At 34.4% G+C, this 20,304-nt stretch overlaps 4 protein-coding genes and 2 long non-coding RNA genes across 7 annotated transcripts; 5 read left to right on the top strand and 1 right to left on the bottom strand.

The window, feature by feature from the left end:
* Positions 1-3,420: 3,420 nt before the first annotated feature.
* On the top strand, positions 3,421-6,585 carry LOC142546775 (F-box/kelch-repeat protein At3g61590-like). The gene is made up of 2 exons (XM_075654667.1): positions 3,421-3,849; positions 5,102-6,585. The coding sequence occupies exon 2, from the start codon at positions 5,123-5,125 to the stop codon at positions 6,335-6,337; it is 1,215 nt and encodes a 404-aa protein (XP_075510782.1). The 5' UTR covers positions 3,421-3,849; positions 5,102-5,122; the 3' UTR covers positions 6,338-6,585.
* A 156-nt stretch (positions 6,586-6,741) lies between these two features.
* LOC142546776 (uncharacterized) lies at positions 6,742-8,106 on the top strand. The gene is made up of 2 exons (XR_012820514.1): positions 6,742-7,443; positions 7,842-8,106. It is a non-coding gene; the product is annotated as an uncharacterized LOC142546776 (long non-coding RNA).
* Positions 8,107-9,831: 1,725 nt separating this feature from the next.
* On the top strand, positions 9,832-14,605 carry LOC142546773 (BTB/POZ domain-containing protein POB1-like). Of its 2 annotated transcripts, none has more exons than XM_075654665.1 (6): positions 9,832-10,203; positions 11,078-11,203; positions 12,228-12,349; positions 12,433-12,496; positions 12,695-12,974; positions 13,422-14,605. In XM_075654665.1, exons 1-6 carry the CDS (start codon positions 9,945-9,947, stop codon positions 14,233-14,235), a joined length of 1,665 nt encoding a protein of 554 aa, XP_075510780.1. In that variant the 5' UTR covers positions 9,832-9,944; the 3' UTR covers positions 14,236-14,605. The 2 variants fall into 2 exon arrangements, with proteins under 2 accessions (XP_075510780.1, XP_075510779.1); XM_075654664.1 differs by having other exon boundaries at positions 11,057-11,203.
* LOC142546774 (uncharacterized) lies at positions 11,216-11,911 on the top strand. Its single transcript, XR_012820513.1, has 2 exons — positions 11,216-11,356; positions 11,801-11,911. It is a non-coding gene; the product is annotated as an uncharacterized LOC142546774 (long non-coding RNA).
* Positions 14,606-15,453: 848 nt separating the features above from the next.
* LOC142546772 (eukaryotic translation initiation factor 1A-like) lies at positions 15,454-17,890 on the top strand. The gene is made up of 2 exons (XM_075654663.1): positions 15,454-15,785; positions 17,608-17,890. The coding sequence occupies exons 1-2, from the start codon at positions 15,531-15,533 to the stop codon at positions 17,788-17,790; spliced, it is 438 nt and encodes a 145-aa protein (XP_075510778.1). The 5' UTR covers positions 15,454-15,530; the 3' UTR covers positions 17,791-17,890.
* An 84-nt stretch (positions 17,891-17,974) lies between these two features.
* LOC142546771 (protein CURVATURE THYLAKOID 1A, chloroplastic-like) lies at positions 17,975-20,112 on the bottom strand. Its single transcript, XM_075654662.1, has 5 exons — positions 19,829-20,112; positions 18,892-18,989; positions 18,654-18,761; positions 18,467-18,538; positions 17,975-18,238 (listed from the first exon to the last, which is right to left on the bottom strand). The coding sequence occupies exons 1-5, from the start codon at positions 19,965-19,967 to the stop codon at positions 18,173-18,175; spliced, it is 483 nt and encodes a 160-aa protein (XP_075510777.1). The 5' UTR covers positions 19,968-20,112; the 3' UTR covers positions 17,975-18,172.
* Between the last annotated feature and the right edge of the window lie 192 nt (positions 20,113-20,304).

Here is a 20,304-nt window from a genome sequence, read left to right as displayed (position 1 = left end):
CTTAATTACGAGGCAATTATCATCCTTTCTTTCTACGTGATGATGACTATTATGTCGATTTTATAATTTTAAAAATGATATATATATTTTTAATTTTTATTACACTAGGGTGGATGTTATTTCACTACCACTCAAACAAAAAAAAAAGCAAACATCTTTTAGCCAGAGAGATTTATATCATTACAACATTAATAGTACGACAACAAAATAATAATAATAATATCATGCATTGCATTGAAAGAGTTTGCATTGTTGTAGTGTTTTTTTTTTTTTTTTTTTGGAGTGAACACCGTGAATATGAAGAAGACCGCACAAATCTAAACGGCAACCACCAATTCTCCATGATATTTATTATACATATCTCTAAAGTTTTGTTATGTTTTCACCAATTGTATCCGTCTTTGTTCTCATTAATAAAGCGAATCTCACATATTATATATATAATTTTGATATAATTTATTACATCTAATAAGTGAGTGCCACATAATTGCTGTACAGAAAATGACCACGGTCGGTGGACATCATAACAAAATTATATATGTGTGTGTACAAGTCACCAAATTATATATGCCACAATGCATATTTGTTTGTATAAAAACTATGTGTTTCATTGTTAAATTATATTTAAAACCGTAATGACTACGTGGGATATGAGTACGTATTTTTTGAAAAGATAACATGTATTAACGTTACAACCGATGCGGATGCTCTTATACAAAAGTGAACTTTGAATATATAAAACTGGAAAACCTGTATTCTTTACTCGGGACGACCTGGTGGCATGGGGGCTACACGACCTTTGTTTTCGAACTTTGTGAATTGTTTATGTAGAAAATTATTTTTTTAAAAATGTCAACGTCATACTTGTAATTTTATCACTGATCAGTTTTGTAAAAAAATACCCGTTTTATAAAGTTTGTGCGCTAAAAAGGAGAGAACTCAAGGTGAAATTATTATTTATTACGGGTTATAAATATAATTATTTTGTTAGGGGAAACTTTATTAATTTTCGCTAACTTTAATAAAAAAATTTAAAATTTATATGTATGTTGTAAAATATATATATATATATATATATATATATATAAACGTACTTTATATATTGGTGCTAATTAATTATATATTATTCGTTCATCGCTATTACTAGGGCGCCATTGGAGTCATCGTTTCATTGGAGAGAAGTTGATGTTTGATCAACTTTGAAGAAATTAAAATAACATTTTAATTTTCTTTAATTATTTCCTGTCATTATCTCGTCCACTAACATATCTATACTTGTTAACTATAAATGTAAAATGTCGAGGTTTTTAGTGGCTCGATTTTGTAACACTAATTAATTTTTACAAAAATACCATATTTATTTTCACAAGTAATATTTTTTTAATATAATTTACTCGTAACTACAATATCTAATTCACATATTATTTCTACGAATTATATATTTAATATAATTGATTTATTCTTATCCAAATAATAACTAAAAATTATTGCAAAATTCTATGAATCAACTCGATATAATTTCTAATAGTATAGTGGCACCAACGTTCCATTTTACGGGTCAGTTATTGAGTTCGAGACCCGGAGTAGTAAATTATAATCCTCTTTCTAATATATATAACGTAATTTATTTATAATTAATTTTAAAAAACACGTGAACTATATCCATAATAATTTCTTGATTCACCTCAGGAGAATGAAGTGCCAACCATTTGCTCCCAGATTTATTGTACTCTATCAACAATAATGACAAATGTAATCGTTGAAAAATTGAAGTGTTTATCTATCATGTACATTTATATGAGCATCGATGAGGTGACCATGCTTATTGGATGTGATGAAACATAAAAAAATTACAAATCCAATAGCTGACTATCAAATCATCAATGTTTGTATAAATATACACGGTAGATGTACATCATATCAAAATTATATATATACACGATATCTTCCACCTTTAGAAGTGGTATGCGAAGTGGGAATAGGTTATTTATAAGTGCCTTTATAATTACAATATTAAATTTGTCAAAAAAACATATATTAATATCAGTATAATGGCATATGGAGCATAATATTCCGGTCCAAGTGACCTAATTAAACCAACCCGAGGGGGAGGGGGAAGTCAAAAGAGACATTAATAGAGAAGTGGATTTCATACTCATAGTTCATACAATCTTATTTTTACATAAAAATATGCAAGTAATTATTTTGTTTAAAAATTATAATAAATAATGAAATTATAATCTCAAATTTATCTCAAAACCAGAGTCCTAAAGCTTGAACTGATGCAATGTTATTTATTCATTTTTTTTAGTTCAAACTCCTCCTCCAATTTGACCCCAAAAAACTCAAAATAAATTATTTTTTTAACATGAAATAAATTATTTTGGATTTAAAATTAACTCCGATTATTTTATTCGAGCTTCATTGTATCAAGGGTGTTTATTAGGCAAAATCTTTCATATTAATCTCAAATATATTTTGAAAACTTAATAAATATATTTAAATTATGATTGGCTAGCAATCTATTAAATAAAATAATCTGGATTCGAATTCGACTTTGAAATATATTAAAATGCTAGTGAGATCGACTCAATTTAATAGCGATTGTATAATATATGGACTCATATAAAAACTCACTAGCCAACTCGAATAGCTAAATATGGGAAATGGATTTTGAAGAAAATAGAAAATAATGGAGCAAACTGAACTCGCTATTCCTGGAAAAAAACTAAAATAGAAAAAAACCCGTCACGTAAACTTAATAGTTTTTTTTTTTTATAATTTTTTTTGTGTTTTTAGATAATCCACTGAAAATGAAGTATAAATGGGCTATTCGTATTTTTAAATCAAAATATTGAATTTTAAAGACCAATAATTTTATATAAATTCTTTTGTTCTAATTTTATTTTTGCACGTATTACGAATGTAAAACACAATTTTGATATGTTATCCACCTGGTGTTCATCTTTGTAGCAATAAATGAGATATCACTTATATATTTGATGTGATCAAACATATCTAAATTGTTTATCAAATAGACGAATATCACATGAAGAGTATCAAGAGAAATACGGTGAATAAATAACATATCGAATCTGAGGCAAACCAACTATCATATAAAATTTGGCACAGTACTTGAAGGGGCAAACTTTACGTTTCCAATTTTTAATATTTATTGTCATTTTTTATCTTAAAACACACACACACACACACATATAATATATGTATAAAAAAAAAATTGTTTAGATAATGATTTTAATCGTACAAACAAACAACGAGTATAAAATTATTGTAATTTTTTTGAGTAAGGTTATTATAATTCTTTTTTCATAATTATTTATTTTGAAAATTCTGAAGGCCATTAAAATTACATCAATTCGATGCCTTGACAAACACCACCTCCTCAACTCTAACGCACACTCTCTTGTCTGTATTAACAAAATACGACCCCTACTACAACTCCACCCTTCGCTTTCATTCCCCTCCGCCTGTCGTCTTGGCCACATCAATAGAATGTACAAAGGATAAAGATATCCTGGAGAAATCTATATTTTTCTCACTATAAATGTAATATTGGCTGAATCATAACGTATAGAACATGTGAGAGATGCGTTTTTATCTAAATCCAGACCGGCCCATTTATGCTCTTCGTTTGTTTTCTTGGGATAGTTGGGATGATTGATTCGAGCCCATTTCCTGAATTTTGAGTTTCTTGAATGTTTTTGCTTTCTGAAAAGGGTGGAGCTTTTTGTTTTGTTGTTTTGACTTGGCCGTTTAAGTGGTGAATCTTGAGAGATTTGAGCATTCTGGGAAGGCCTATTTGTTTTGAGGAAGAGTTTTGTATCAGAGGTATGATATTAATTTACATGGGAAAAAATGTATTTTTGTTTCCTTGGGAATATGATATTATGGTTGTTTTCAGGATTTGTCAGTGTTGGAGCCTCCCACAGTGTTTCTTGCTTTCATTTTGGTTGTGTATTTGTTGCTTTCTTATTTTTGCATTATATGATTGTTTGTTTTTCGATGTTTCATCGATGGTGCTGCTTGGTGCATATATATATTTTTTTAATTTTCACCAAATTGATTGATGTTTTACCCTCTCAATAAAAATAATTTTAGGTCTGGTGCCCAGAATAGTGGAAGTGGTTGCTGTTTCTTGAAAGCTTATTAGTTATCATGATAATAAATATTGCAGAGGGTTGTTGCTTTCAAGATATATATTACCCTCCCACTGATGTGTGTGTTGCATGGTAAATTTTATGGTTCCATTTGGGGTAATCATCTCTGGACTTTTCAACCTTTTTGTGAAAAGAAACTGGTGATTGCATTTTCCTCCTCTGTTTACTGGTTATAAAATGTGATCTTTACTCCTATGCAAATTTTTAACTTCACCAAAAGGCATTGTTTACCTATGTTGTAAGCTTATAAATTTTTGATATAAATGCCATTTTATCTCTTATTCTCAAAGAATTAGGAAGCAAAGGTGTGGAAACCCAGCGCTGCATCTGGTTTCTCTGCTACTTCTTTGCACCTTTTAATAGTATATTATTGTGCTTGGTTTTAAGTGGTGGTATGAATCCACTCCTAGATCCTGGGGAGATTTATTGGGTTTTTCTTTTTTTGAAAAGTTTTGTTGATCATTGTATTTTTATTCTTCCTTTATGGTTGATTCATGTAAAATGCGCCCCTACTGATTCATCAACAGAATGAATCTAACTTTGTGTCGGGATGGAAGAATGTTTTTGAGTTTTCTCTTTTTTAAAAATCAATTTAAGTTATCTAATTTTGTCGGGAGTCAGCATTAGCAGAATTTAATTTCCTTAAATGATATATTATGTTGTCCTAGCCTCTGGATTGGTGTTTGTATGTTTAATATATGTTAGATGTATATATGAACTCAGTGAAATGTTCCTTTCATCGGATTTCGTAGAAACTATAATTGATTTCTGTATTTATATGCAGTCTTGCTCAGGCAGTTTAGTTGGTTCAGCAAGGATAGTGGTTTTTTTTGAATCTTTACACCATTTTTATTGATTTTTGTGCAAGAACATTGAACTTTGATAAGTTCTTTAATTTTAATTTTGTTGGGTTTTTGTTCCAGATTTTGCAGCTTCTACTAATCATGGAAGAGGAAAATTCATGGGTGAGTCATAGCATTTATAACTTTACTAGCCCCTCCTTGGAGTTTGATTCATTCTCAGACCTTCATGAGCAAAACGATAAAGATTTAGCTGCAGTTTATTTGGATTTAATTTTACCTGATGATCTGTTGGAACGAATATTGGCCTATCTCCCCATTGCCAGCATTTTCAGGGCAGGCTCGGTGTGTAAAAGATGGCATGAAATTGTAACCTCGAAGAGGTTCATTAGGAACTATTCTCGTGCAGCGTCACCAAAACCTTGGTACTTTATGTTCACAAGCTCAGACGAACCCATTGGTTATGCATATGATCCGGTCCTTAGAAAATGGCACAGTATCGATCTCCCCTGCATTGATACATCCAACTGGTCCATTGCTTCATCTCGTGGGTTAGTTTGCTTCATGGACAATGATAGGAGAGAAATGTATGTCTGTAACCCAATAACCTTTTGCTGGAGGGCAGTAGTTGAGCCTCCTGGTCCAACATTTTCCGACTACCGTGCATTAGCCATTTCAGTCGACAGAGCATCTCATAATTACAAGATATTAGTCGTTAAATCTAGGCAGGTACCTGGAAATTTATTCCAGTGGAATCTCTCTATTTACATGTACCAGTCCCAAACTTTGACTTGGGGGACGATTTTGACAGAGAGCCTAACAGGGTGGCGAGCTGGTGATGAGAGCGTGATATGCGACGGGGTATTATACTTATTGATTTACTCAACTGGAGGTGGTGATCCTGTAAATCGCCATGGCCTGATCATGTATAATCTTGGAAGCCGACCCTCCAATGATCTACTCATGAGGAATTTCATTGCTGCACCTTGTTCGCTTACGTGTGGTCGTTTGATGAACCTGAATGAAAAACTTGTACTGGTTGGAGGAATTGGGAAACCAGATCGTCCTGGTGTTATTAAGGGGATTGGTATTTGGGCTCTGAAGGGTAGAGAGTGGCAGGAGATAGCTCGAATGCCCCACAAGTACTTTTATGGTTTTGGCGAGTTTGATGATGTATTTGCCAGCAGCGGAACTGATGATCTCGTGTACATCCAGAGCTATGGAGCCCCGGCTCTTCTTATTTTCGACTCGAGTTTAAAGCAGTGGAAGTGGTCGCAAAAATCTCCGGTGACCAAGAAGTTTCCCCTTCAGCTCTTTACTGGTTTTTGCTTCGAACCGAGGCTGGAAATGTCCCCTTAATCCTGTTACATGATTTGGTGCGGATACTTATTAAGTATAATATATATATCGAGAACATCCTTATCCTTCACATTCAAGAAATTCATTCGAGGATAGAAAATGAGAAGCTACATCATCTTCCCGGTCTTTGGCTGTACCATCTATGAAAGTTTTTGTTCTTTCGAAACAGAGAATTTATGCTTTATGAAATTTACATGTTCTGCTTGAATATCATAAGATGGTTTTTTATATTTACGAATTTTTTGGTCTCTCTTGAATCCCCCATTCCCTCATCAAATTTGTTTTACAGTTATTCTGAGCTCAAATCACATGCAAAAAAATTGTATGATTCTGCTGTTTCCGTGAATGGAGTATTGATTCCAATTTTAATGACACATGTATTTAAGTTTACTAATTTATTGGCTTTTCGGGGAAAATACTGTCTTTTCATTGGGTAAACTTTTTTTTTTTTTTTGAGTTGCGTTGTATCGAAAATGGCCATGTTGTTTGTCGTGTATACTTTTTCGTATCAAATGCGCCTTGCTGTGAAAAAGCATTCGAAGTAAAAATTTTACACCGAGGCTTTCTTAACATCTGTTACTAGATTTCAGAAAAGAGAACTAAAAAAAAAAGTACATTGGAGCGTGGAATTCAACCCGTTATCTTCTGAAACAGGCTGGTTGATCCTTCAATTTGTTTTTATCAATTCAGACTTCGGTTGCAACATATGCTAGTAATTTCCAACTGAAATGTTATATCTATTGGTGTTTTATAACCACGTATATATTTAAAGTTCACAAGAATTTCGTTGATTCTATCAAAATGAAGATTCTACACTCAATGTTGCTTAGCTTATTGGATTATCTGAAATTATTCAGCCTGGATAGCAACTCTTGTATATCCTTTTGTCAGTTTATGAACATTTGAATACTTGATTTAGTACTCCTACTTTTTTGTGTTCCCCAGTAACTCATTTGCTGTCAATTAGTTTCAGCGACCATATCAAGCAGAAGGATTACTCATCTCTGCTATCATTTACAGTGACTGACCTCAACAGTACAGTGTCAAAACTCATGGACTTGGGTGCAGAACTGGACGGTCCTATTAAATATGAAATCCATGGAAAGGTAACAACCCATGTTATTTGAAGGCAGTGTTTACATCTTTGTCGTGTTATGAGATAGATATTGCTAATGGTTCATCTCTCGAATTGACAGCTCCTTCATGTTTTCTTTGGCGGTATACGATTCATTCATTTAACAACTATTTACACATTTCTCTCCGACCAACCAGCTCCCTTATTGGTAAAGGATTTGGTTTCCTGTGTTCATGAAAGGACCAATTCAAGCCAAAAGTTACCCCCTTCCCTTTCCCTTGAAAACAATAATCACGAGCAGAGAATCAATCTTCAATTTTCATGATACACCGAGCGTTAACCAGAGAATATGCGTTGATCTTACTATCGAAAGAATTTGTTTACATTCCAAAGTAAAGTTGACTTGATTTACGGTTATAACGTTAGCAGGTAGCAGCAATGAGGTGTATCGATGGCCATGTATGAGCCATCTTAAAAGTTCCCGGAAGAGTTGGTATGGATGCAAATTTTGGATGAATGCATCTGTTGCTGAAGGACGATTGTTTAATCTTGACTTATCAAGAGAAACATTGAAATACTGTGTCGGTATTTCAAACTAAAATCTCCTAATGGTTAAGGAAAAGGGTTTCTAGGTAAATAGGAGCTATTAAATTTTCTCAGACACAGACTTTTAAATGAAGCAAGTGGCTTTTGGCTCCCGTAATGGAAAAATATTCAACTCTGTGCATTTTTTTTGAGAAAGGAAGTTTTGTCCTTTCGAACCGTGGCAAGTATTTAATTTTTAAAACCTTTAAAATAGTAATGTATGAGCCATCACACTGCCATTTCATACCCTTTAAACTGATGTTTAATATTTTATATTCTTTATTATATACTAGGTTTGAGGTGGCATATTTGAATGCTCTTTTAGTCCATTTTGATTTTTGGGGACTGCATACTATATACACAATACCACCTCTACCACTATCTTGCACTTTTTAATATGTTATCACCGTTTTACATCTTTCCACCGTGTCATAAATTGAGTAGGTCTTTTGTGAGACGGTCTTACGAATATTTATCTGTGAGACGGATCAACCCTGTCGATATTCACAATAAAAAATAATATTATTAGCATACAAAATAATATTTTTTCATGGATGACCTAACTAAGAGATCCGTATAACAAAATACGCTGTGAAACCGTCTCACACAAGTGTTTGCCATCATAATTTGGAATAATTTACAATTCCAAAAACAATATTTTATTGTTTGTAATTTCTACCTGTAATGCTAAAAATCCAATCACTAGTTAAACCGATACATAATTACACAACTGGTAAACACAACCACTATAGCTCATGTCCAAGTGAGCGAACCTGGGGGAGATGAGTCAAGTTGTCTATTCGATTCATCAAGTCTCAGACCTGCTAAGACTAGGAGCGCATTCTCTTCTCTTATGAAGACAATGTCAAACAGACCATTCATTTTACAGCCTTTACTTCCTCTCAACTGCTATTTGAGCTCTATTTTTTGGGCATCTGATTAAACATATAAAAAATGGCTCTTTTTTGTAGGGCATATATCTTATTCAACTAACAGGTGGGGGTGGGGTTGTTCACCAAATCATTTTTTTTCTTCTCAATTATGATGCAGTATTCTTCGATTTATTTGAACTATGTTATTTCCCACAATTTCCTTTTTTTTTTTTTTTATTTGTTAGTATTTTGTGGACTTTGAAAATTGAACCACGTAATAATAATAATAATAAAAAAAGTATGGACCAACAAGCACGGAAAATAGAATAGTGGTGGGATTGTTCAAAAATGGACATTTCATGGTGGCTGGGGGGATGGAAAAGAGGATGGTGACCAATTCATGGCCTACTTTTGCCTACACCTCAATTATTTTAATTTGATGAAACAATAAATTTTGATAAATCTTTATGTTAACCAAGATTTTGACATGTAAGAAAGTTCATTTAATCAGTGCTTTTTTTTTTTTTTTTGGGATTTTTGCTTGACATAAATTTTGATAATTTTATACTATATATAAATGTTGATGTCTTTAGAGATCCGATTTTCTAACGCCAATTTGTTTTTACGAAAATATCTCATCTTTTTGGATGAGCAATGATTTCATTAACTATAACATCTAATTCATTTTAAATATCCAAAAAATTCACATATTAACTTTATATATTTAATATAATTTTATTAGTTATATCTAAATAATAATTAAAAATTATAATAATTTTTTATGAATTAACTCGATGTATTAATAATTATAAACATAATTCATATAAATAATCGTGTGTGATCGCTAGTGGGGAAAAAAAGGTTTACTCCTAACGTATCAGAATTAGCATGGAAAAATGTGAAAAAATAGAAAATCATTTATTTAATTACGTTATTAATTATTATTCAAGTATATTTATTACTTGTATGAAAAGCCGGTCTTCAAACGCAGTCCGAGCCTCGATTCGATCCATATCTTGTTTCCATTTCTCTGCAGCCTTTCAATTGATAGCACAGGAGAGGCTTCTATATTTTGATGATGAGTCATTTGGGTATGGATCTGTTCGATCCGAGGAGTGCTGTGATGGATTCGGACCTCATCTCGTCCCCGACCCGAGGACCTGACCCGGATTTTGGCTTCGCCTTCAACGACAGCAACTTCTCCGACCGGTTGCTCCGGATCGAGATTGTTTCGGATTCCCGAGCTGAATCTGAGGTTTGTCAAACCTTAGCTGATTGGGCGGCGACTCGGAAGAGCAAGCGCCATCGTGGAGATATTGTGAAGAAGGACACGGGTGAGTTATCTGCGGCTGGTTTTGTGGTCAATTTATGCACGGGTTGGATTAATTTAAGACTTCTTTGTGTTTTTTTCATTATGGAATTTCAGATTCTTGATCTAATTTGTTTTTGACGTGATTGTTTGTCTTATCTGGGTTCATGAATCTCGGACCAAGCTTGAGCTTGATTTTAACGCTTGTTTAGAGACACGATTTTGAAAACCCTCGTTGATGTTTGGCTAATATGCTTTACAGGGTCAGCTTTTTTGCATATTGAAATTGGGCGGTTTTAAGTTTTAGCTGGGTTCAACGGTTATCAAAAAATACCGGTGTCCGGTCTCTTCCATCTTATTGCATCTAGGTTAAAGAATTTGCTCTGTGGCTTAAAAAAATAGAGCCAGTGGCTTTGTCTAGTATTGAAGATATATCCAACGTGTTGTTGCTTGAAAATTAGTTTATTGTCACACTTTCCTGTATATAATTGGGTTTCATGGAGGAAATATGTTATTCAGCATGCTTCATTTTAATTCCAATTTTAAAGCTTTCAGTTTCATGTCACCGAATTATATTTTGTTCATTTTATGAGAAATGTTTGACTTTTATTGGTGAGCTGTGTGTTTTGACCAATCCCTTTTCTCCAATAAAAAAAGTTGTTACTGAACGTTGAGGGGTTTTTCTTTTTCTTTTTTCTTAAGTTTGTGCTGTTGGACCATACAAATGATTCTTTGTTCTTGTATTGTTTGTGCGGGAGGTGTGAAAGACTGATATCCTTTATGCTGTCATGCTTTCTGATATGCTTTCTTGTACTAAGTTTTGCACAAACGTCAACTTCTCATTCTTATACTTGTATGGGTTTGCTGATGTTAATCAGACATGTACCACTCGTTTGCAGCTTTGGATATCAACAATTCCCCCGAAGAGCAGATTTTAGATTGCCTGCAACCAGATGATGAAGAAGGTGTGGGCGATGAGAATCATGATGAAGAAGAGATTCGGATGATAGAAGATCCTCATTCAGGTACTGGAAATAAATCAATTCTGACATCTTTTCCTTCTTCGTCATTTAAATTTACTTATACAACCATATTCAACTGATCTACTTTCTGCCTTTTAATTTCTTGGTTTGTTGAAGCCGGCCAATTTTGTATTTGATATTGTTATTGAGTTTAATGTCTGGAACTATGTAGCACGGATACCTTAAATTTTTTTTTTTTTGAAGTATCGGATACGGATACGACACGCGGATACGCGTGTCGGATACCACAAAATCCGTATCGTTGACTTTTTTTAGGGTTGACCAGCCGGATACGTTTTGGACACGGCGAGGACACGTCAAGGATACGGCATGGATACGTTTTTCGGATACGTTTGGGCAAAAGTGCAAATATTTAAAAGTTTTAGGGGTTAATTAAAAAAAATTAAAATTTATAGAGACTAAAGAAAAATAATTTAAAATAAATTTGGATGAGCTTTTAAATCCATAAATAATTTGTCCGTCTCTTTCATTCCATTTCTATAATTTTTACTTTTCAATACTAAATTTATATAAATATAAATATATATAATATTTATATATATTCGATACGATACTCGTACCCGTATCCATGCAACATAGGTCTGGAAACAAGGATTTTAAGATATTACATCCATTATGACCTGCAGCATAATATACATCGCAGTTGCTTCGAAGGCGTGTTTGAATTCAATCCTGATATAAAATCTTAGATAATAAAATGAAAGTGAGATGATGTAGAGACTTGTAAGAAGGTATCAACTATCAAGAGCTGCCTAAAATGGGTTAATCCGCAATTCTGCTCACTCTTTTAGATGCTTTTGTTCGTGGGGAACCTGTAGAATTTGAAATACCTTTTAGTTTTAATGTTCTATGGCATCTTTGTGGTTTAATATTTGTACCGAATAAGGAAATGCGTGTATTTGGTTGCTTAATTTTTTTAACAGAATCCGTTCGTTGAGATATGTTTGTTTCATAGTTTGGGTTTTTCTCAGGTGTTGAAGTTCTATGTCTTATGTCACTTCTGCAGGGGATGAAGCTGCAAATAGTGATGATTCAAATTTGTCTGATGATTGCTCTAAAGTTCTGAAGGTTGAGATGTTACATATCAGCTCTCCCATCTTAGCAGCTAAGAGTCCATTTTTCTACAAGGTATTGATATAGTTGTATTGATAGTTGTTAATATGTTTCTCTTTCTAAGTCCTGACTCCTAATGTTTAGTGTTTCTTATGCAGTTATTCTCAAACGGCATGATGGAATCAGAGCAGAGACACGTTACTCTGAGAATTAGTGCATCTGGTATGTGAAGGTGCCAAAAGTTACATGAAAGATTGCTTCTATCACGATTTAAGATTATGCACATTTACTTCAGAAATTTTTCTACAATGTTGGATATAGTGCTCTTAACCAACCATGCCTTTTGTTAGACAGACGCTTCGTTTTTTTCCCTGGAACTGCATAACTCAATATAACTTTACTCCATTCCTAATGAAACAGAGGAAGCTGCCCTTATGGAACTTCTGAATTTCATGTATTCCAATACATTAACCGTAACTACAGCTCCTGCTATACTGGACGTTCTTATGGCTGCTGATAAATTCGAGGTCGCTTCATGTATGAGACACTGCAGTCGTTTATTAAGAAACTTGCCCATGACTCCAGAGTCTGCCTTACTGTATTTGGATCTTCCTTCCAGTGTCCTAATTGCTGATGCTGTCCAGCCATTGACTGATGCTGCAAAACAGTTTTTAGCTTCTCGTTATAAAGATATATCAAAGTAAGTTTTTCCTATACTCTTTACTTTGTTTCTTCAAAAAAAAAAAAGAAGTTGAAGAAAATTTGTACCATTGTTTCCTGGTATATATGTTATAGAGGGTGTTTGGATGGAATTTTTTTTAGAAGAAAAGTCTTTTTTTTTTCAACTTGCTTTGCCATAATAAGTGGTGTTTTGTTTTTTAATCGATAAAAAATACGAATTTATATAATGCGGTTTTAGGGCTTCTTCTCGAGTTTCAATCAAAAAATACAAGAAAATTATTTTTCCCACTATTATAGTCAAACATAAAACCGCTACTGCTTTTTTAAGGAAAATAAATAATAATAATAATAATAATAATAATAATAATAATAATAATAATAATAATAATAAGCTAAGCTTCGTCACTTTTTTATGTCACACTAATCTACTCAACTTATCAGGCATAATTGGTGCATACTTGGACAGGTATCAAGACGAGGTAATGAATTTGCCTCTTGCTGGAATCGAGGCAATCTTGTCCAGCGATGACCTTCAGGTGGCCTCGGAAGATGCAGTGTATGACTTTGTGCTGAAGTGGACTAGAACTCATTATCAAACTCAGGAAGAGCGCTGGGATATCCTATGCAGTCGCTTGGGTCGTTACATACGCTTTCCGTACATGACTTGCCGGAAGCTGAGGAAAGTTTTAACCTGCACTGACTTTGATCATGATTTTGCGACTAAAGCTGTGCTCGATGCCCTTTTCTTCAAGGCTGAAGCCCCTCATCGTCAGCGAACACATGCCATAGAGGACTCAAGCTACACGAGTCGCCGCTTCATAGAACGTGCATACAAGTACCGCCCTGTGAAGGTGATTGAGTTTGAGGTCCCACGTCAGCAGTGTGTGGTCTACTTAGACCTTAAACGGGAGGAATGCTCCCATTTATTCCCATCAGGTCGGGTATACTCTCAAGCTTTCCACTTAGGTGGACAAGGATTCTTCCTTTCTGCACACTGCAACATGGATCAGCAGAGCTCGTTTCACTGCTTCGGTCTTTTCTTGGGGATGCAAGAGAAGGGTTCCATATCTTTCGCTGTAGACTATGAATTTGCTGCCAGATCAAAGCCAACTGAAGAGTATATAAGCAAATATAAAGGTAACTACACGTTTACAGGTGGAAAGGCAGTCGGATATCGCAATCTTTTCAGCATTCCTTGGACTTCTTTCATGGCTGAGGATAGTCTTTATTTCATCAATGGCATACTCCATCTCAAAGCTGAGCTTACCATCAAACACTGATACACTTGCGTTTTGAGAAACCTGAATTAATCTAACACTAATTTTATTTCTTTCTGCTTGTGCAAAGCAAAAGAAAGACAAATTCTCAGGTACTAGCCTCCGTAGTTGGGGCTGACATTGTAAGTTTGTGTTTTCTCGCTTGGATGAGGAAGAACCGTTTGTTGTATGTCATGTGAACACGTTACGCTCGGGTTGTAGGCGAAAGCCGTTCTATACATACAACCGATGAGAATTCTGTAAATAGGGTCATTGTATTGGTTTAGGAGGTTTGGTTTTGGAAACCTCGAACTTGAGTTTCGCTGCGTCGGCAATTAAAGCCAGGAAACGTACCGCCATTCGTATGATGTTTTCCACTCGTCGTGCTTTTATATTCATGCCTCTGCATTATTTATCTTAATTTTTCCTTGCTCTTGTGATAAAGATGAGTCTCACCTCGTAACTTTTAACCCACTTCTTGCATTTGGCTAGTTTTATTATTTAACGTTAAATGTACCAAACAACATTTTTCATTTCAAACATGAGAAAAACCAACTCCCTCGAAATAGAAGGCATATAATTAATTGATATTTACTTTATAATTTTAAATTACCAGAATGAATATATATTTTAGTATTTGAAAAAGTATTAGTTATAACTTTTAAATAATACTTTGTTTTTATAAAAAATCTGTAAAATAAGGTTGGTCGATAATTTTCTTTAGCTTAGCCAAGAACAAGGAGATGAATTTGGATAGTCATATCTTTCAGCTAGTTATTAATGTTTTAAAAATAAGTTTCATTTTGGTTTTTTTTTATGCAGTAGAAATGAAAATTTAATTTCACTATCTTCAATGAATTCTTGAATGTAATATAATATAATACTATAAGATAGACAAAAACTTGTATGAGACGTTCTCACGGATCGTATTTTGTGAGACGGATCTCTATTTGGGTCGTCCATGAAAAAATATTACTTTTTATGCTAAGAGTATTACTTTTTATTGTGAATATCGGTAAGATTGATCCGTCTCACATATAAAGATTCGTGAGACCGTCTCATAAGAGAACTACCCATATAAATAATACAATTGCAATTAGAATACAAATTAAAAAAATATTGTTGGGTAGCAAACCTTTATTACAGGTCTGAAACATATAAATGTTGTCATTTGATATAATTTTACTGTACTCTTATCACATTTAAGACAAACGACCACATTTCAGTTTCTAAAAAATATTGTAAGAAAACCACTCAGAAAAAAAAAATAGAAAAAAAAATAATTTACAAGGGTTGCATCTAGGGTTTTTGGCTCAGGAATGCCGAAGAACAAGGGTAAGGGAGGAAAGAACCGCAAGAGAGGAAAGAACGAGGCGGATGACGAGAAGCGTGAGCTTGTGTTCAAGGAGGACGGGCAGGAGTATGCGCAGGTGATGCGGATGCTGGGAAACGGCCGATGCGAAGCCACCTGCATCGATGGCGTCAAGCGTCTCTGCCATATCCGTGGAAAGATGCACAAGAAGGTCTGGATTGCTGCAGGTGATATCATCCTTGTTGGCCTACGCGATTATCAGGTATCATTTGCTTCCCATTTAGTTCATTACTAATTTGATGGTAAATTTATTTCCTTTATTAGCCTGAATCGCTAATTGTGTTATTTGTATGTGTAGAAACTAGTATTAAAATTAGATTGTCAATCTACATTTTTCCTGTAGATTGGTTCTTGTTTGGATGTTTGTCGTCAAATGGTACACTGGACTTCATAACCACATAAATAGGTTAAGCATTCGATGTTTCCTGCACTAATATGTAGGTTTACATCAAAGTGTCTTTAACCGCTTTTATTCACATATCATTTCATGTACTTCATACATTCATATGATGATAAATGTGGTCATTCTTCAGGGTTCCTAATTTAGGAGACAAATGACCTTTTGTTCACGATCTTGATGGGATATCATTATTTCGGCATCGTCAAACTTCCGTACTTACTAAAAATAAACATTATAGGGTTCTAGGTGAGTGAAAATACAAGTTGCGTGCTTGAGATAGTATCCATTTAGGTGATTTACAAACAAGGACATAGGAATGTGATTTGTATTTCGTAATTATTGATTCGTTCGAGAATTCTACTATGGATTGAGGTCTGTTACTTTTTTTGTTCTTTAGCTTAATAAATAAGCTCATGATCATGCAATTATTTCTTACACTTCGTTCTGCTGCTTCTTTTGAAGATTTTTAAGGTCACTGATTATATTTGTATTTATCTAGAGTTTTGATCGGTGAATAAGTTCTGATAAAAGGAATCCTAACTTGTTGACGGTGCGCCCTTTGGTCGCTTTTCTAGATTATTCTTATTTCTTATGGTTTATGCGGTGTTGATTTTTTGGTGTTTATGGTAAGAGAAATTGTAGTATGTTGATCAAATCCATGTGCTTGGTCTATCCATGGAATGATTCGTCGTGTGATCATGTGAACAATTTCCTTTTCCAACTCCATTATTGAATTTTTGCAATAATTATTCAAATTCCTCCATTAATGAATTCTTGCAATAATTATTCTAAATATGTGTTTTCTTGACTGGAATCTTATCAACTAGTTTAGGACATTCTTTCTTGATTGTGTCGAACATAATTTTATCAAGAGAATTGTTTTCTTGGAGAAAAATTCTTCCGGCAATTAATTTTTTCAATAACCTCTAATAAAGATGGTTGTCTCTTTCTTTTGAAGGTGACGGATGTTAAATGTCCCACATCGGTTGGATAATTAACCTGGGAGTTGTATATATGGGCTTGGACAATCCTTCCCCTTGAGCTAGCTTTTGGGGTTGAGTTAGGTCCAAGTTCCAATCTTAACATGGTATCAGAGCCCAGGTTCCACCGTTATGTGTTGGACTGCCTGGGCGTGAGAGGGGTGTGTTAATTGTCCCACATCGGTTGGATAAATAACCTTGGAGTTGTATATATGGGCTTGGACAATCCTCCCGGACATTGGAGCAACATATACTTCTCTCTAATTATTCACTGTGGTTTTTGACATAATAATGCTTCTTTTGTTTAAATAGAATCTTTGGATGCTAACTTTTATAAAGTGTCAATTTCGTCTCCTTCCAACAATTGTGCCAGATACGTGTATTTTATACATTAATCTGTTCTTTGTCCAGATTGGGGAAGAATATACGTTTTCATCTGTTGGGAATTTGTTTTAGCTGATTTCGTGTTTTGAGATAGGCCTTCTTTAGTGGCTTCTGACTTCCATTGAAGTATCTATAAGCCGGCCAATTGACTTGACATTTGAAGTCTTAATGTCTCAATTTGCATCAGAAAAATGAATCATCTGACGGTTGGTTGTTATTGTGAATCTCTAATATGTCTGCCTAATCTCGAATTTTCACAGGATGACAAGGCTGATGTAATCTTGAAGTATATGCCAGATGAAGCCAGGCTCTTGAAGGCCTATGGCGAGCTTCCCGAAAACACCAGGCTTAACGAGGGTATTGCTGGTGGGCTTGATGAAGAAGACGAAGGCCCTGGTGATGATTACATTGAATTCGAGGACGAAGATATTGACAAACTCTAGAAATTTTCTGAATTAGGCGTTGGAACTTGGGAGTGGTGTTCATTTGTTGCCTTCAACGTATAATCTCTTCGGTTTTATGTATTAAATACTACATAAAGTACTTCTCATCTTGTATTGTTCGACTTTCAGATATGACCTTTTATTCTTTTTTACTCTGTCCGTAAATCGAATTTGATATGAGTGATACGTTGTAACCCCATCAAGCTAGAGGTTCTTTTGAATAGATTAACAGAAACTTTATTAAACAATCACAATACATAACAGACGTAGAAGACATACACAAGACCCTATTCTAGAAATACAACGGGTGCTCCTCCTCTATCATAGAATACATATAAAATCGACGATTATGGGATGAATTTGAGAACCCGACTGAATGCATTTATTCAACTCCAGAAATCTTCTTCTTTAATGCTTCGATGTCTTCCACCAGTTCTTTTCTGCTTGACTGTAAGAATGTAACAATGACTCATCAACTACATAAACCACCAGCAACCGAGCTTCTTGCATATCGAAACTAGCAGGACGAGAATGTCTTTAACATTCTTGGGATGAATTCATGAATATTGCGTGTTATTTCAGCGACAATTCTACAAGAATGCATGTCCTTGGAAGAAAGTGCTCAATTCTTGGAGTATATGATAATGAAGATGGAATAATAACCAAATCATCATACCTTGTAAAGAAGGTAACGGTACACAAACCATCCTGTGTATCCAAGACCAACCAACTCCAGGAGCTTTGGAAGCTGCAATCGAGTTTTATAGAAATAATAATGCCTAATGTAGAAGAGAAGAGAACCTAACATACAAAACAAAACAGACTTCCCTTGATTTGAAATGAAATTTCTTTGGAAAACATACCAAAGGGACTGAATTGATAGCGCCAACAACAATGGTAGCCAACCATAGAGCAACAATTGCACCACCTCCATAAAGAAGCACAGTTGACTTGTCTTCAACAGCATCCCACTGCAAGCATGATAAAAGAAGACAGTAATACTCCACTCGAAACAAAGTCGAAGTGGTGCTAATGCATGATATGGAGACAATGCATTTGGGAAGAGTGAGTAAAATAAGTCTCAAGTTTGAGAACCATTACCTTTTCTTTTAGGTCCGTGAATAATTCATTGGCATCAATTGGGGAAGATTCGTCCGATGAAGAAGCCCTGAAATGGAGTTGAGAAGACATCCTGGACCCTGTTTCAATAGGATACAGACCAGCACATATATCACCAGCCGGTAAACAAAAGAATATGATAGTTGTAAGAGAGAAACAGGAATCACTTGATAGAACTTAAGGCGGATAATAACTGACGAGTATAAAAATGGGATTCTGAGACATTTATTTTCTTTCTGGGCCATTTCAAAATACCGATATAGATAAACTAGAGGAAGAATTCCAGCATCCATTACTTCTGCGCGATTTATAAACGATGCCAAGAACTTTGAATATCATATGAAATTAAATTAGTTACATTCCGGTATCAAGATGACACCCGGTGAATATATAAGTAAAGCCAACGCCACATAACAGAAATCTCAACGAGAATGTCATTTCCGTGTGGATGCATCCATATAATAAACTTCTCTGCTTGAGTTTCGAAAAGGAAAAGAGAAACACTTCTCATCTCCCAGTATCAAACTAGTTTTTTTCTTTTTTCTTTTTGAAGCAAACATTATAATAGATTCTGAAACAAGATCATATTAAGAACTGTTTCGGCATTTCTTTAAATTACATAATAAAAAGCTAATAACTCCAATAGTTGCCAAAACTTGATTGAATATATTTATTTATTCATGTCTCAACCTAGTAATTACCTAAAAATTCCCTGATTAAATTGGCCTCATCAAATCCTACATTCCCACAAAATCCATAAACTAAAACATCCCAAATTACACAAACCAAGATTTAATCTAATTCAAAAAGAAAAAGGTCAACTAGGAAGAATAGTGTGTGCATTTCAAGAATGCAATGCAAACCCATCATAAAACAAGAGAAATGTAACACCAAACAGAAGCCAGAAAGAAAAAAGTACCAGCAAATTGGTTCAATTGAACGGAGTTCGGGATACGGCGGAGAGGCAGGGCGGGGCCGTGAACTGCCAGTTTGGTGGCGGGTAGGCGGTGCATGAAGACGGTGGTGGCCGCCATGGAAGTGGAAGATGCCAATGCCATTTTTAAGCTGCTTAACAAACAAATAAAGACACTGTCTTGAATCCTTCTCTTTCTTTTATCTCTTCTACTGTCACGATTTCCAGAATAAAAACGATATTTTGCTGAAAAATGTTTTGGATAAATTTCTTGTCATCCACAATATTTCTCATTGTTCGAATTATTTAAATTGGTTTTCGTTGATGGACGCGCGGACAGATGGAATTTTCTGATTGGTGAACTGTATTTATTCTATCCGCAAAATCTTTTAAAAAGTTATTTTCTCAGAAATGTATATTTTTGGTCATTTTTAGGATATTTTTGGTCATTTCTGATTTCTTTTTTTGTAACTCAAAATTAA

This window comes from Primulina tabacum, chromosome 5 (assembly GCF_025594145.1).
Source record: "Primulina tabacum isolate GXHZ01 chromosome 5, ASM2559414v2, whole genome shotgun sequence".
NCBI classification, from domain to species: Eukaryota; Viridiplantae; Streptophyta; class Magnoliopsida; order Lamiales; family Gesneriaceae; genus Primulina; species Primulina tabacum.
The sequence above is the reverse complement of the archived record's forward strand: the minus strand, read 5'-3'. Positions and strand labels throughout refer to the sequence as shown.